Source organism: Achroia grisella, unplaced genomic scaffold, assembly GCF_030625045.1.
Source record: "Achroia grisella isolate CSIRO2021 unplaced genomic scaffold, CSIRO_AGI_Agris_v1 utg1573, whole genome shotgun sequence".
In the NCBI taxonomy this organism is placed as follows: Eukaryota; Metazoa; Arthropoda; class Insecta; order Lepidoptera; family Pyralidae; genus Achroia; species Achroia grisella.
Window position 1 is genome coordinate 2,885,015 of NW_026712655.1, and position 16,814 is coordinate 2,901,828.

The 16,814-nt window shown below is 31.4% G+C and overlaps 1 protein-coding gene across 2 annotated transcripts; it reads left to right on the top strand.

The window, feature by feature from the left end:
* The first annotated feature begins 858 nt into the window (after positions 1-858).
* On the top strand, positions 859-16,318 carry LOC131841169 (class A basic helix-loop-helix protein 15-like). 2 transcript variants are annotated; one of them, XM_059189428.1, is made up of 5 exons: positions 859-1,038; positions 13,393-13,539; positions 14,771-14,997; positions 15,599-15,738; positions 16,192-16,318. In XM_059189428.1, the coding sequence occupies exons 2-5, from the start codon at positions 13,401-13,403 to the stop codon at positions 16,316-16,318; spliced, it is 633 nt and encodes a 210-aa protein (XP_059045411.1). In that variant the 5' UTR covers positions 859-1,038; positions 13,393-13,400. The 2 variants fall into 2 exon arrangements, with proteins under 2 accessions (XP_059045411.1, XP_059045412.1); XM_059189429.1 differs by lacking the exon at positions 859-1,038 and adding an exon at positions 3,282-3,334.
* Positions 16,319-16,814: the final 496 nt, after the last annotated feature.

Genomic DNA, 16,814 nt, shown 5'->3' on the forward strand with positions numbered 1-16,814 from the left:
CTAGTGACTAGTATAATATCGTACTATTAAGTCTCTACCATAACTCACTTGCTCTAATGTACATGAAGACAATTTTAGGATGTCCAGGAAGTTACATTGATTTCAGTAGATGTGACATAATTTCACAGTTCATCAGAATTTTGAATGAGTCTTCCTGCATTTCAGAAATTTATTATAACTAATGACGTCTTTTAGGAGGCACAGTTAAGTATTAGTTATCTTATTCTTTTTGAAGTCCTTAAGGTATGATGTGGTATGTGTGGTATGTCGATGTCTTGACATACCCAACTCTACAGCTAAGTGAATTATTTTGTATATTTATGTAACTCATAAGAGTTACATAAATATACAAAATAATTAAAATATTTAAACATAATTAAGTGAGAAGTTACTTTGAGCACTTTGGTCGGCTTAGAATTGTAATTCGCATAATGACATCTAATTAAATACTTAATGAATATCACTATCACTAATTTTCCCCTTTAATTTAAGACATTTTATACGTTTAGAATACTAATTAATGAATATTTTAAAAATACTTTGTGATCACAAATAATTACTGCATGTACGTAAATTAATAATATAATTAAATGGGAAAAGAAAAAGTCCTTCGTGGTTTCATTTTATACAGTTCTGTTCTTTTCTAGTTTGTATAGATTGAAACTGTGAATAGAGAGGCGGAAATAAGCAACCTATTATTATATATTATACCGAAATTATACTGAAACTTATTTTTCTTTTTTTAATTTGAAAAACAATGGTGATGATAGCAGAAACCGAGGCTACGTGGTGGCGCTAACTTGTATGCCAGTCGAGCAGGGCAGCCTCTAGGCCTCCACTCCAAAGCGAGTAGTCGCCGCGAGTGCATGCGCCCCGCGCTTCTTACCTTTAGCACTTTTACTCGAATCAAATTCGCTGTTCGCGGACACGGAAACTGTCACTTTCGTTCTACATCCATAATCCCGTTTCAACTATGATAACACTGTGAATTAAAACTTGTGTAATATTGTGCTTGTTTGATCTCAGAACCCTCGCAAGGTGAGTTTACTTGATCTATATTATAATCGAAATTAAGTCTACGTGTCAATTTCGAATGCTAAGTGAAAGGCAAATTATTGTTTCAATTACGTTCGCCAAGTTTCTTGTTTTTTATTGTCTGTCTAAAACAACTCTTTAGTTAGATTGTAAATAGGATATTTTCAGATATCGAATGATGAGTCTGGATCCTATTCTTCAAATTCATTATATAGTTGCATATCACTCTCAATATCTGTTTGACGTCTAATAGATTAAGTATTTTAACTAGAGAAATATATTGTTACGTAAATAAATATAATTATTAACCTAATTTATATACACATTTTGTCCTTGACATTTAGATATCTAATTTCTAGTCCACATAAAATTAATGAGGTCTTAATTATTTCAACACTTTAATTAATGTTTTATTTATTCGACACATTGAAATAAACTAAGTACCTAATAACTAATTTATAGTATTTTATATCAGAGAGGGGTTGTACGATACTCTGCTAAATAACTTTACTGATTTAATATTATATTATATGTGTATGTCAGCATATAACAATAAAAATTGGTATTTGAGTAGCTATATAACTAAATAGTTAGGGCTTGTAAGAATATCTGCCTGTGCTTAGTTTGCCGCTGCTGCTGTTTTGTTAGTTTTTAAAAGTTTCGTTTTTGCTACGTTTTGTAAAAACGTACTTTATTTTATCATTGTCTTTAGGAATGGGAATGTATTAGTGCACCTATTACGATTGTTATAAATTAGAAGTGGCGACTCAGGTGCCATGTCAGGTTGTCCTCCACACGGTCACCCTAGAAGATATTCCTCAATGAGTAATTCCAAGTAAATTCGTCAAAATAAGCTAAAATATCTGACTTCTTACTCATAATACTATCGCCTACTGGTGCTCCGCTGTATATTCGTACCATCAGAGCAGATAGATGCACAGTAGTGACTATTACTAGACGTAGGGTATGGACTAGGTTATCTCAATCTTTTGGTTCCACTAACCCCTTTAAAGTTTCCAGATGATAGCGAACCCCTTAACTCCTCACCCCAAGAAAAATATAATTCACTGTTAAAGAAAATAAGGTTCTTATTTCAATAAAAGGTAACAAATGGAGTGGCAAATAACGTATGTTTTTAATTTGAATGTGATGGGATGTTTCTTATAGCAAAATTGAATCAGTTTTAAGAGTAGGTACTCGTAATTTAGAACAAATTTGATCTTATTTCTGACTTGGTATCAACTCGATTTCTGTATTTAGTTTTTATCATGACCAGATTTCAAAACCCACACTCTCATAAGTATGTTGAAGCAAAGAGTAAAAGGAAATTCACCGCTTTGCGTGAGAGTTCGGGATACTCAGGCGTCGTGTCTGCCACCAAGAGACCAATACGTAAATTTTGTAGCGAACCCCCTATTGTCGAATGGTGAATCTTTAGGGATTCATGTTGTCCACTTTAAGAAACCCTGCTGTAGACTATGCAAGGCAAGGGATGTACAACCATTTTCCTAATCTTAATCATAGTTCTTTGCATTTGTACTATACAATATATTAGGAGGTACTTTACCGAGAACAAAAAATATCGTTTTCGGGATCTTATATGTTGTTTAAATATTATCGTTGTGAAACTTTTCATTCTACAAGGCATTACAGGCTATTCTTAGCTGTTCATTTTCATTTAAACTATTGTTTACAATTATTTCTTTATATTACATTCAATATTTATATAATTTTAATAGTTATATGTGCTTAAGTAGACGAAAATAAAAAGAGGCTGTCTTTTTTCCACCTTTTCTAATAGTATGTTGATGGTTCAGACAATTTCGATTCTGTCACTTCATAGTAATTTATCATTGAGAGTTTTATATTAAATTTCATCAGAACTAAATGACAATAAATATTAGATAAACACAACGGTAACAAAATATTAACCGTAACAGTAGTGAAGTGAACAGGTAATATCAGTGTGCCTGCATCACGCGATAACTATATTATCTATAGTGTTTTATGCTTGCTATAAATCAATATTATACATATGTAAATGGATATGTACGTGGAAGTCCGTTAATATTAAATATATAATAGAATTATATGTGTAATGTTTACTTATATATTTACTATTAACTGTTAGATATGTTATTCCTCCGCGCCGTAACTCATTCCCGTAGTATTTTTACTTACTTTCTCTTAATATGTATTATTCTTCTTTGTACTTGAAGTTGTCACTAAAGGATGACTATCAGTTCAGTCGTTTAGTGGCAGTTCCTGGATGTCTTGAAAACGTAATTCGACCCGTAAGGTATGTACCTACTGCTTTTACAGGATAGGCACGACATCGTATTCTGCTGTATCCGTAAAAAATAGAGATATAAATATATATTATTGTATTACAAATAAAAATAGAGATATAAAAAAATAGACAAATACGAATGTAGAGTTTAATCGGACATAGCATACCATAGGAAATTAACGAATGTTTAATATTTGTATTTAAACTATTGATTTTAAGAAATGTCTACTCATTTTACAAATGTTTCAATGTCCAACGCTGGAGTTACAAAAGTCCTTCCGCTCCGATAATATATAATAACAATGTTAACTTTGGGCAATAAAACATATCGATACGATAATATATCTAAAGGTGCCACAATGATTCCGTATTAAATTCTTAGCAATATTTTTGTAATTGTAAAAATGTTTTAATTCCTTTTGTTACTCTATTTAGATGGGCTATAATCTAGTGGACATTGAATATCCCATTAGAAAAAATATTATACTTTAGTGCTGCAGTAAAGTAAATAGATATATTTTCAAAACATATTTTTTAAAGAATTTCACCTTCACGTAGATAAAACTATACAAAAGCAAGACAGGGTCACTTAATGTGCTAACTTTACTATTTCTATAGTTTATGACAGTATATCTGAATTATACTAAACCAAAATAGAGTAGTTGCATTAGAACGGTTGATACCATAGCATCTATGTGTATGTAACGGATGACAATAGATTTGTACATATCAAGATATCTATTATTAATTTATATCGCATGTTGACTTTTAGTCTGGTAAAAATGTGTTCGCTTCATAGAATGTCAGAAATTTAATATAATAGTATAATATCTAACTTTTCATTGACATCAACACAAAACAGTATTAAATAGGTACATCATGAATAAAAAGTTATCATATTTACTAAATTAATGCAATTTGCAATTTCATCATATTTGATAAATTATACCGTCTAATTATAACATGAAATAAATACAGAATCTACCCATTATTGTATAAAACAACGTGTAATAATGTAATGATATCTTCAACCTACTCTGATATCAGCTGTATATTAATATTTTAGGACCCTAAAACTATTATGCCAATTGTTATCGAGGAAGTGGTCTTTAGATTATGATAAATATTTTATAACTGTATATCTATAAGTAGGTACATTTAAAATTGCTTAGGATATGCTCTGTATTCTGTTTTATTAATTTTAATGCCTTGTATATTATAAGTAACGAAGATAGTAGAATAATTTATTGTTTTAGATTGTCCTTACAAACGCCACTGAGGGTGGTCATACGATTTGTTGTAGGTAAATACGTAGCTGTTTGTAGAAAAACAAACCGCACGGTTTTTGTATGAAAGGTATAAAGTAATCGAAAATTGTATTTATGATTTTACTATCCTTTTAGAAAAATTGTATAGTTTCACAGTTGATTTACCTAGCCGTGACAATTATTTATCGAAACCTGTAGATAGATGCGTCTTTATTGTTTCCTGGAAGTACGACTCGTTTAATGAAACGATTTATATTTTTCTATCCATGTAGTGATTATTGAAGCACTAATTATATTAAGAAAACGTAGATTTCTGGAGGGAGGTAATTATTGCATTACAAAGTCAATTACAGAATAGGTTGCTTCACAATGGCAAATGTTATAATTTTTATACGTTTATGAATAGTCATATTACCTCATTCAATGGTGAAATAAGTCTCAGTGTATTGGTTAGTTTTACGGTAAGTTAATAAAACTATAAGTGTATCAGGGAGATCTTATAAAAATGGAAAATACTAACATAATAATTTAATGTAAATAAAAGATTACGAAGCATAAACCATGCATAAGACATGCTACGGAACGGGACGCAACAAGTATTTATAAGCGAAAGTGCTACCATTACCGACTTTCAGTTAAGGCCGCAAATAAAAGTTTATCATTTGTAAATTTGTCATAGTATTCTTGGATTTACTTCCTTCTGGTAATTAGTTAAGAATAGCTCAAGTAAGTATCTCATTATTTATATACAAAACCTGACAACTGGTATATGTTTATTAACAAATTAACCTAATCAATATTCTTAACATACCTTAGGTACTTACATATGTGGTTAAAAAACCACGATGATCAGTTGTAGGTATATATAAACCAAGACGTCCCGCCTTTTAGCATATTTTATACTACCTACATATTTTAGTTATTTATGTTATTCCACTAAAATGCCTGATTATCTCAATATTTTGGTATACTTTTACTGAATAGCAAGGACAGGAAGCTCTAAATTACCTCTAAAAAAGCGATGCTTTGCAATCCTCGCATAGTGAATATAAATTTATAATAATGAATGCAAAAAGTCTCATCGAAATTTAGTTAAGTTTTAAACAAACCATATTAACTACATTAAGAAAGAGTAAACAAGTGTAATACTGAAAAACCTGCTCGTTCTGGTAATTTTTGGAAAAGTGATAACGGTAAGACAGTAGGTCATCTGCGTATTGACTATTACGTTAAAAAAATATTGCGTATTATATCTTTTGTAAAGAATAAGTTAGTATACTATGTATATAATAGTCATATATTGTCACTTGTTTGCCACCATCGTAGTATAAAAAAAGTACATATGTCGGTATTAAATACGAGTAAACGTGATGGTATTTCAAATTAAGTTTTCTATAGGTAAATATACGTTTATCCACGGAGCGCGTTATTTCATGATTTTATTGCGTATTAAAATTATTAAAGTAAATCTCTCTTAACATTTACGTTGGTATCACGTATTACAATATTTTTTACTAATTATCGTGACATAATAGTCGTTTGTAATTATAATTTTCTTTAGTGACTGATTATTATCGCCCGTTCAAAGTCAAACATATTTACAAAATTTTATTTTTTCTAAAAGCAATGTTCTACATACGCCACCTCATGTAATAGAGGAATTAAGTTCTTTGTACGTCTTCATTCTATATTATAAACTATGATAATAAATAAATTTAAAATGTTAATTAAAATATGTCACTCTGTTTATTATCAGTGACCAGAATTTTATATTTGTTTGCTCATAACTGTATTTTATTTCTTTTACAGTAATATTATTTAGTGATATGTATCGATTTTCTCGATATACACAACATTGCTAGTTATTGTATTGCACATGAACCTTGGAATAAAGAAAAGAAACCGATGCTATGGGCATAATTACAATAATTGTTAAATGTTTAGCCAGCTGAGCTGATACATTGGTATTACAGGCGACATTCAAAACAGTTTACACACTTAAAATAAAATTAATACACATTGATTAAAGTACGTACATGGGTACATCGCGTTATAGTTCTGACATAGCAGTGGTTATTTAATTTCGCAGAGAACGTAGGTAATACTTATTCTATTTAACCATTAATTGTATTAAATTAATTTATTCCATTAAACCAATTTTTACCTTCAATTTATGGTAGGAAATATAAAATAAAACTTAGACGTTTTATTTGGTGAATTTTGTATTTTTTAATGTCAGTAGCAACATTCGAGTTACATTGTGTGGATTATGATTGAAAGCTACTGCCTGTGCCACACATTTATTGTATGCACTACCTGGGTACCGTTGAAAGATAGTAGTATGGTAATGGGGTTAGATGTATTAGCTCCTCATAACGCATTCACTTGAATTTAACCGCGGTGGTTTTTACAAGATATTGCATGGAATTTGACCAGAAGTAATCAGGGCATAGGCCACTAATCCCCAAGCCCCCTTTATTAGTCTCTTCCCAACCTCGGAGATTTGTTTACATTCCATGGCGATTCCTTTACAAGATATTAGGCAATAATCCTCTGTAACAATAGTCTAAGCGATAACCGTAAGTGGGCTAACGTGGTAAGTTAGGTGAAAGTGTCCGAACTAATGGTGAACGAAGGTCGGCTGGCTCACCGCCTCAGGCCCTGGGTCTAACCCTCTCACTATGATTTTTATATAATTGCACTAATACATACTCGTATAGGACTTAATAAAAGTGTTATGAAAGTTTAATTGTATATTTGGTAGTAGCAGTAAGTAACTAAAATAGTTCTTTCTATTTATCTTACTTATAATTTTTTATGAAAGAAAATAGAATAATTTGTACCAATTCATTACAATTTCGGAAGTACTACTAATATTATTAAAGCGAAAGTTTGTAAAATTGAGAATGAACATCCATTGTTCATTACTCTTTCACGAAAAAACTGCCGACGGAATTTTATTACACACAAAAATCACTACGGTCCTCCATGCGTAGAGTTCATCCCTAGTAAATTTTTAAGAATACTGTAAAAACATACGATCTAACTCAATAAGTTTTTGTTGTTTAGTTTAGTAACAATCGGTAGCATTACTTTAGTAGCAATTGGGAGCTCCATTACTACTAAAAATCCCTTCTCCTATTACTTGTGTCTGTCGGCGGCGGTCTCTACTTTCCATTAGCCGTTAGCTTTTTTGCTACACCAGTCATATAAAATATTATTCGTTTGACGTGAGATATAATTCGTATGTAAACTCGCAGCTTCATCCGCGTCAGTGTCAGCATCTTCAATTGAACATTAAACTTAATTTAATTATTAATTTTAATTTATATTATGTTCATTGTCGAACATATTTCATTTTCAGAAAAAGGTACCTACCTTTTTCTGAAACTGCAATATGTTCAAATATGTTCCAATAGGTGCATTTGTAGGCACTTCCGCACATTTTTTCATTCCTTATTTGATCCCTTCCGGATATTTTTGAGATAAAAGATAGTGTATGTGACGGACATAAACTATCTTTTATGACGTAATACAATTTATCTTGGTATTATGATTAAGATCTGTTCAGTAATTTTATATTGATAAGGTATCGAAAAGGCATACACACACTTTTGGATTCGTGATATTAGTAAGGACTAGTAGTTATGCATTTCGAGATTTGAATTTGTCTTTCTTACTTTTCAAACTGAAAACACTGTATAAAACCCCACTGATGTTATAAACGTTAACTTATCGGCTTACATAATAATATGCCAATTATGATAGACTTATAGACTACACTATTCAGCTTGCTCGACATATTTCTAGCTGCGCGCACGCACCGGTTTCACGTCACTCACATACTGTTCGAAATGTCACGCAAATGTCAACATCGAGATGCTTGTATAAACCTGTTGTATATAAAGCATAAAGTACCTACCAATCTTAAGGTAATCCACCAACAATCTTAAAAGGTGAGCTATTAGCCCAATGTCATTAAAATAAACTGGTAAGGTGGGAATCACACCACGCACTTGTTGGGTTCTCTACCTAAAACATTAAAAATTGTGATCTTAATATTTCTTATACTACGAGTAAACAATTTATAGAAAAGAAATGCATGGTCCAGGAATTAAATCCACAAAAATCAGATGTCTTAAACCGCTATTATCGGATGTCTGTGAATTTTATTGTAGAATAAAAATGACTGTTATTTTTTCGGACTACGAGTAGAAAAAATGTGCAATAGAAATATGTATTTGTAATGACCAAATTATATTTGGACCAAATTATATTATCGGCGCATTCTGCATTGTCCTCAAGATAGTTACAGATATAGAGTAAAAATATTTTTTTTATATCTTTCAGTTTCATTATATAATTAACAAATATATAAGTATGTACAAATTTGTATAGTAAGCCTAAGTGTATTTTGTCTGAGTTAAGTATATTTTGTTGCACAAAAATAAACAGCCTTAAATGAATAATTATGGCATAACTATTGCAAATTTTAACGGAGATACAACAGGTACTAACTAGAACAACTAAGAACCTCCTTATTTTGAAATTGGTTTAAAATACTATCAATGACATAGCATAAAGATCATTGTATATTTTAAAAACAATATCATGAATTTATTAGAACAGGTGTTAAGTTTGGAAAATGTGACGCATATTTTATTACGCAAATAATTATGTTTAACTTTAAACAATATGGCCGGTGGATGTATATTTGTAATGATGTATATGTGTAGCTATATATTTACAAAAACCCTGACAATAACCACAATAGACGTAATAATAAGTAATGCATTGTTTATAAAATTTTGTTAGATGGGACAGTAACTATCGTGTTCTTTAATAAACGTTTTTATTTTTGTCGCCGTGAAGGGGACTGGTATCCCAGTAGTGGGATACAAATTGTAATAATGGTTGGATACCATAACAGTGGGTCAATTATGCAATGTTTTCTTATTTCAAAAAGTATTAGAATTTAAAGTTATGTGACCATGTGTATGAATATATTTGCATTATTGTTTGCTAATAAAGTATTTTCTTTTTTCTTCTAGCTTCACGCAATAACTGTAAGAATAAGAATACTTTTTACAGAGGGAGTAGTTAAACAATTACTTTATAATGTCCAATAATTTTAAATAGGTTATCTATTGTTATTAACTAATTTATGTTTAAAATAGGCTGTAAGTATATAAATGCTTTATTCATTTTGATATTTTATTAACGCAATAAATATAATAATGATCTACTCAACTAGTTATTAATAAAAAATGTGATTTGTCTACATTATGAACACTCGTCCATTTATTGTTTACAATTTTTGAAATCATATGATTTCAAAAATTGTAAACAATGCAAAAAGTACGCAGGTATAGGTAATTTCGTTCATATTTGTTTGTATCCGTTTATTTTGCGTGTGTTCGGTCGAGGCTGCACGTGGTCGCCGCACGCGATTGCAATGCATTGTGGACTAAATATAAGTTATTAAATATTTTGTATATTTTGCTGAACTCGGGTGATAGGGAAATGTAAAGGAGTTAGCCCCTCATCTGAGAATTTTATGCCTTATAATATATTAGAAAATGCAGTAGGTAACATTAGAAATAACCAACGCTCCCCCCCCCCCCCCCCCTTTGTTCTCGGCAGATTGACACAATTGTCTTCGTATATAGTTAACAAGTCATTATATAATTGCAATTGCATTGCATTGCATTGCCAAATGCAAATCATATGATATGAAATTTGTGTATTCACATCTATAAAAATATATCACAGTTGATACAAAATGATATATTATATAATATATAGAAAGTAACCTTAATTAAGGCGAGAGGAAACATAATATTAGAAATAATATAAAGTACTTTAATTATCCTGTTACGTAGGTAGTTTTATATGGCTCGTCTACATAGGTTTCAACTTTATCTACTTAGGAAATAATACATAAGTACAATGATAGATAATAACGTAATTTCATTTCGTTTAAATCCCACGCGAAGGATGGCGGAAAGTACAGACTTTTATTTCCTAATTTAGGTCTCTAACACTGATGTTTTTTTGTTTTCATTATACATCTTTAACGACGACATCCTGGGAATGGAATACCATAGGTATGTCTGTGTTCTTACTCCCTCACTAATTAATATTTGGTATAATAACATTTTTTAATATACATTTAAATTCAATCCACGTATTGCGTTCACAATGACGCTGATAATTGATAATGTCTCTGACTACCCTATCCTGGATAACGTGATAATGCTATGTTATGTTTGTAATAAATCACTCTGTTTCTATTAGGTTATAATTTTTTAATGTAGTAGTAGTAGTATAACTAATCAATATTTTTCAATAATTCGTATGCATAAATTAGAAACTGGTTCACGATGAAACCAAAAGTGACCAACATGCTGATTCGAAACTTGACTAGCAGGCGAACTGACTTGTCGTACGTGGAATACTAAAGCGGAATGTAAAACATTAATAATTCAACAAGTATCCTATGTTTCAAATGTTTTCTTATAATTTTGCAAAACTTGGTCTACCTACATACCTTTGGGCAGTCATAACTTTACCGAGGTAGACTTTGTACGACATGGTCGTCTGTGTATCTCGCCTAATTCAGACTCCAAGCTACTTGCTGTGCTTGTGTCGTTTAAAAGATGACATGTATCAGTGTAGTTAGAGAATACGGAGAGATGACGCCTCACCTGTACTCGCGAATAGCAACGCAAATGCTAAGAACTAATTTTACTATCTTACTAATATTATAAACGCGAAAGTTTGTGAGTATGGATGGATAGATGGATGATTATTATACGCAAATACTTTAAATACGCTCTTTCACGCACGAAACGGATTTGTTGACACTTTACAGTAATATAGCTTACGCATCAGAATAACACAGGCTCATATTAAAAAAGATATATGTCAATTGGGCAAAATAAAATTATTAATGTTAAGTAAATGTGATGCTGGCGAAGTTGCGCGGTTGAGCTAGTAAATTATAAATATTTCATGCCTACCTATATGAAATAGGTTTGTACTGTTTTTCAATTATGTGCCATAAGGGTGTTTCGAGGCATGAGTGTCATTTGTCGCGCGACTGGGCGTCGCGTGGGCGCCATCGACGCCCGCCGCCTAGAGACCGCCGGCGCCACGCCGTGTGATAATCCCCGCCGTTGAACGTTACATTTTCTCAACACTGTCATTATGGTATCTAACTACACTATATCATCTGGCAATTCTGTATACAAAGGGTATATATAATATAATTAATGCAGTAGCGACCTGTTATAGTTCTTTTTTAAATTAAAGTTCTATAAATTCTATCAGTATTGCTCGTTGAAATGTACGGTAGCATCCTGAACACAATTTTGGTTCACCATTAAGAGGTATTGAGTATATACTTATTAACTAGTACTGGTACACTGTCGCTTAGTGGTTTAATACCATGACTATCGTCCATGAGGCCAAGAGATAAAATCTGACAACAAACAAGACAACAAAAAGTATTGTGTGGGAATTTATATTTTTGAAGGATTCCATTTAATTTTGTTGGAATTAAAAGTTAATCACACGAATTGTGTGACTAACTAATAAAATAACTAATGAAAATAAAGTATAAATACAAAAAAATATTACATTACCTCTTCTAGATCCAAACTAAATAAATAGAATAGTTTGCAAGTAAAACCTTATTGCTCAGAAAAAGAATTACGTAACTCAACAAGTCTACGGAATTGTCTACGGGAACACATCTGGTTATAGGTAGTTAAGGTCGTTATATTATCTTCTAGCTTGGGTTTTTATGGCGTAGACGTCAATACGTCATCATCTCATTAAATGGCCATAACGTTTATGAAAAATTTTTAAGTTAGATAAAAGTTTATAAACCAATCCCTAAATTATAATAATTGTATGAATGTATGTGAAATATATACTGAATTTAACATGTAATGTTATGGTTCTGCATAGGTATCATATAGCCGGAGTTGAACTTTCATTTGTTACGGTGTACAATATAACGTATCGCAGTCGATAGCAACGGAAAAGTGTGAAATACTTACCATGAAATTACGTTTACGTATACTGACGTAGGTTTGTAGGTGTTATTATTCGCTCTATGGTACTGGGCTAAGACGGAAGTTTGTAAAACTAAAGAATATTAAAATTTATTTAGACTCATATAAAATTACTATAATTGCATGTTTAGACCGTAAACAGCTAGAATTAGTTTACCTATAAAAAACTTAAATTAAAATTAGATCATTGATTAGTTTATGTCGTTTAAGAATAATTGATACCCGTGAAAAGAAAAAAATATATAACCATGATTATAATTATTTTTAGGTACCATCTAGGTAAAAATATTAATACCGTTGACCATTAAAATTGGTTATATGAATGTATTTTTGTCGGTTGATTAAAAATCTAACTTAAGAGCCAATTACTGTATAGACAAAGAATAGGTAAATATGATATTTATGAAGATAATAATGAATAAAGATATGTGTAAAAATATTAAATGGCAAAAAGTTTTAAGTAATTAATGAACTGACATATTGGGTAGCTGAGATCTACTATACAACTGCAGTACATAATATAACCTACTCATAATAAATTAACTTAATTCAAGATTCTCTGTACCAACGGTTAAATTGCCGTTTCACTAATTAATTAATCTTGTAAAATAGGTGTTACAACTACTAAGAAATAAAGAACCTTTTTGTTCTACATAACACAAAGCAAAATGTAATAGTTATTTTATTATATTGTGTCGTATTTTATTATTTATTTCAGCTTTCAAGATGCCCCAATGGGCAAGTGCTGAGGGTGGCGGCTCACAGGCGGAATCGCCGGATCAGATGGTGTTGTATTACGAGGATGAAGCTTCCGAGTATTATGACAACAAACCGGATATTGCCGATAAAATAGAACAGGCTGGAGGTGCGTATCTCTAAATTGCATAAGATAAAGTTGCTATCTCGTTCGCCGATTCCTTCCATGTACATAATTGACGATGCCGTTTGTGTAACAATATACAGATAATTTATTCCAGAAAGTTATTTATTATTTATTCATAAAAATAACAAATACTAAAGATAAAAATGTAGCGAAAGATATAAATGTTAATTCTGAAGCAATGTTGACAACGGCAGAATAAATTGAAAACGTGGTGCAGTATAGTAGAGTTAATTATAATAACATTATTGTATGGGATGCCACCAAACGGCACGAAGCAGATAAGAGTGTTACGAAAATCACCTAAAGTCGCGCGTTCAAATCGATTAAGTCTGCATTCGTGTTCTTACGCAAAATAGTTTATCAAGCGTGCAGTCACGTCACGTAACAGGCGAGTTTCGCGGAGCAGCTGACTTGTTGCACAAAACAGTGATCGGGTGATCTCACTTCTTTTCTGTGTCGTGGCATCTTGTCTCGATACATTTGCCCACGCTTCATGACGGAGCCTTTGTGACGTTGGCGCGATTTTGAATTTTAATAGTTTCTTAGTATTTGTGAAATTCATCTAGGTAGGTCATTCATCATAAAGGTAACTACATCACAAAAAGTACCTATGAAAGGGGCTCCAAAAAATTGGGAAAATAGTAATTATTAAATCCTAATTAGTACAATTCCATGCATTAAGAATAAAGTTGCTTATCCATAAAAAATACATAATTAACGCGGCGTCGCGTCGCCTCGTGGGCGTTGCCTAGGAATACGTTTCACCTTAACGCTACGCAATAGATGGTATACATATGTAGATGGGCAAAGAACATTTCATAAAACATTTAATACAATGAATTCTCGTAATATAATTTGTAATTAAATGGACCACATTCTCTATAATTGACTACCTATCCCTTATTTTTACTTAATTGCAATGGAAAACAAACTTATAGTCCTATTAGTCCATACACGGCATCACCGACATCACATTAATATGTTATTTCCTCACGGTATCGTTGCCATTTCAACGAACGAGGGCTACATATTAGTCCTCCAGATTGTCGAAGGACTAATTTGTAACTTCCCTGCCTCCATGTATCCGAAATGCTGCTTACAAATCAAGCAGCTTCTCGCCATACATGAAACAGGGGACGTAAACGACTGTGAAAATATCTACCTCTGGTGATTTTCATGTGACTGTAAATATAATTTGGCTGTATCTTTACAGATTTTTATGACAGCGGCAGTGGGAGTGACGAACAGATTGCGAGGCGTGTTTGTCGGCCGCGGCGAGCAGTTGCCGGTTCGTCATCATCAGCAGCAAGCGCTAGCGGTTCTTCGGGTCCTGTACGGCGCCGTCGCTGCGGCGTGTCCGCTAGAGAACGTAACCTTCGTAGGCTCGAAAGCAATGAACGTGAACGGATGCGTATGCATTCATTGAATCGTGCTTTCGAGGTAAATATTACTACCAAATATTCTTAGCGTTAGAGAATTTAAAAATAATTCATTTTCTATATAACACTATTACTTTTGCTATTGCTCAAGTAGGTATTATTGATATTTAATAATCAGATGCTGATGATGATAAACTAGGTAGTACTGTACCTTGATATATTTTATATAATGGTTAGGTCTGTCGTACATAATTAGCTAAAATACTAAGTTTCGGTGATAATTTTATAGGTATCTATATAATACCACAATAATACGTACGAAAACCATAATATTTAACCTTTGTACACTCATAGAGTACTTTTTGTTATTATATACATTTAATTATTTTAATATTACGTTAAAAACTTTAAATCGTTTCTACTTATAATTGAGACGTTGCAAGTATCAATTATAAGTTGTAATTATTTACAATTACAATATGACTATTTCTTTGATTAGATTTTAACATGTGCACTTTTAATTATATATTATTTAATTAATCTTTAAAAATAACTTCAAATAATTTTTGAATGAACATTCTTAAGTAAAGAATAATGTAAGTTTATATATTAATAAATATACTAAAATAAACTGTAAAATGTAGTCTAAATTTATTTTTCAGGATTTGCGACGAGTCATACCTCATGTTAAGAAAGATAATAGAAGTTTATCCAAGATTGAGACATTAACTCTTGCCAAAAATTATGTGAAGGCCCTCACAAATGCCATATGTACAATGAGAGGAGAAGGCCCTAGATATCAGTAAGTCATTCACAATACATTTCAAATTTAATTCATACGACAACCAACACTATTATGATCATTTCCAACCATAAATCTAGGTCATCGTCATCATCCATTATCATCCATAGCCAATTATTGAATGTATGTAGATCTCCCCATTGTATGCTACATGTCATTTTTAACTTATGTAATTGTAAGGAGTAATAATACCTATTATATAATAGTAGGAACCTTATTTAACTTCTGACTAAATGATATTAGGTGACAGGTTATATTTTGTTATACTACGATAGTTGTGGATCGTTAATTAAATAATAATATATTATTAATTTTATTTTCATATTATATTTGTAATTAGTAAAATAAATAATTCAGTATATGGTTATCGCATTGATAAGCCAATATGTTTATTTGTACATTTATTTTTAGTTAATTTTGCACTTTTATATAATTTTCTTTAAATAATTACAGATTCAATAGTGACGATGAGAACGTCGAACCCGTATTCGTATTAAATAGGGACCAGGAACAAAATAATAACGAGGCGACGGATCAGGACAGAGAGGAGAGTCCGCCGGGCGTCCGCGACTGCCTCTGACCTCCGCACCAGTGACCGTCTCGTCTGTCGTACTGCCAGGCTCGCATGCACATCTGCATATTAATGAATCGGCTCGCTAAAGGGATTCCTATAAATTATATTCATCTAAAGATGAAATTTTACTAAAAGAACACAAGCAGAGAACTAAAAATTAATTTTAATTTCATAGAGCATTAAGCCCGCCTATTGTACAAAAATTTAATAAAGGTTAAATAAAGATATAGATAAATAATGAATACATATTCAAGAGCTTGACATAGCACCATCTAGTCCCAAACTACTAATCCTATTAAAATGTATTAACTAATTATTTTATTGAATATTATTGACTGTGAAAAAAATCATTAACATCCGTTAAGCGAAAATCGCATCGTGTGTTTAAAAATAAAGTCAAATAAAAAAATGGTAGCTTAAAAATTGTGGTTACAGAAAAAAAGTATATATAAAATAAACTACCAGTAAAATTTCTAGGTCTAATATCTATTATATAATTTGG

Bases quoted from the DNA above. Each gene is read 5' to 3' on its own strand.
- LOC131841169 (XM_059189428.1), top strand. From the start codon at position 13,401: ATGCCCCAATGGGCAAGTGCTGAGGGTGGCGGCTCACAGGCGGAATCG. The intron at 13,540-14,770 runs GTGCGTATCTCT...GTATCTTTACAG, and splicing joins TAAAATAGAACAGGCTGGAG to ATTTTTATGACAGCGGCAGT. The intron at 14,998-15,598 runs GTAAATATTACT...TTTATTTTTCAG, and splicing joins CATTGAATCGTGCTTTCGAG to GATTTGCGACGAGTCATACC.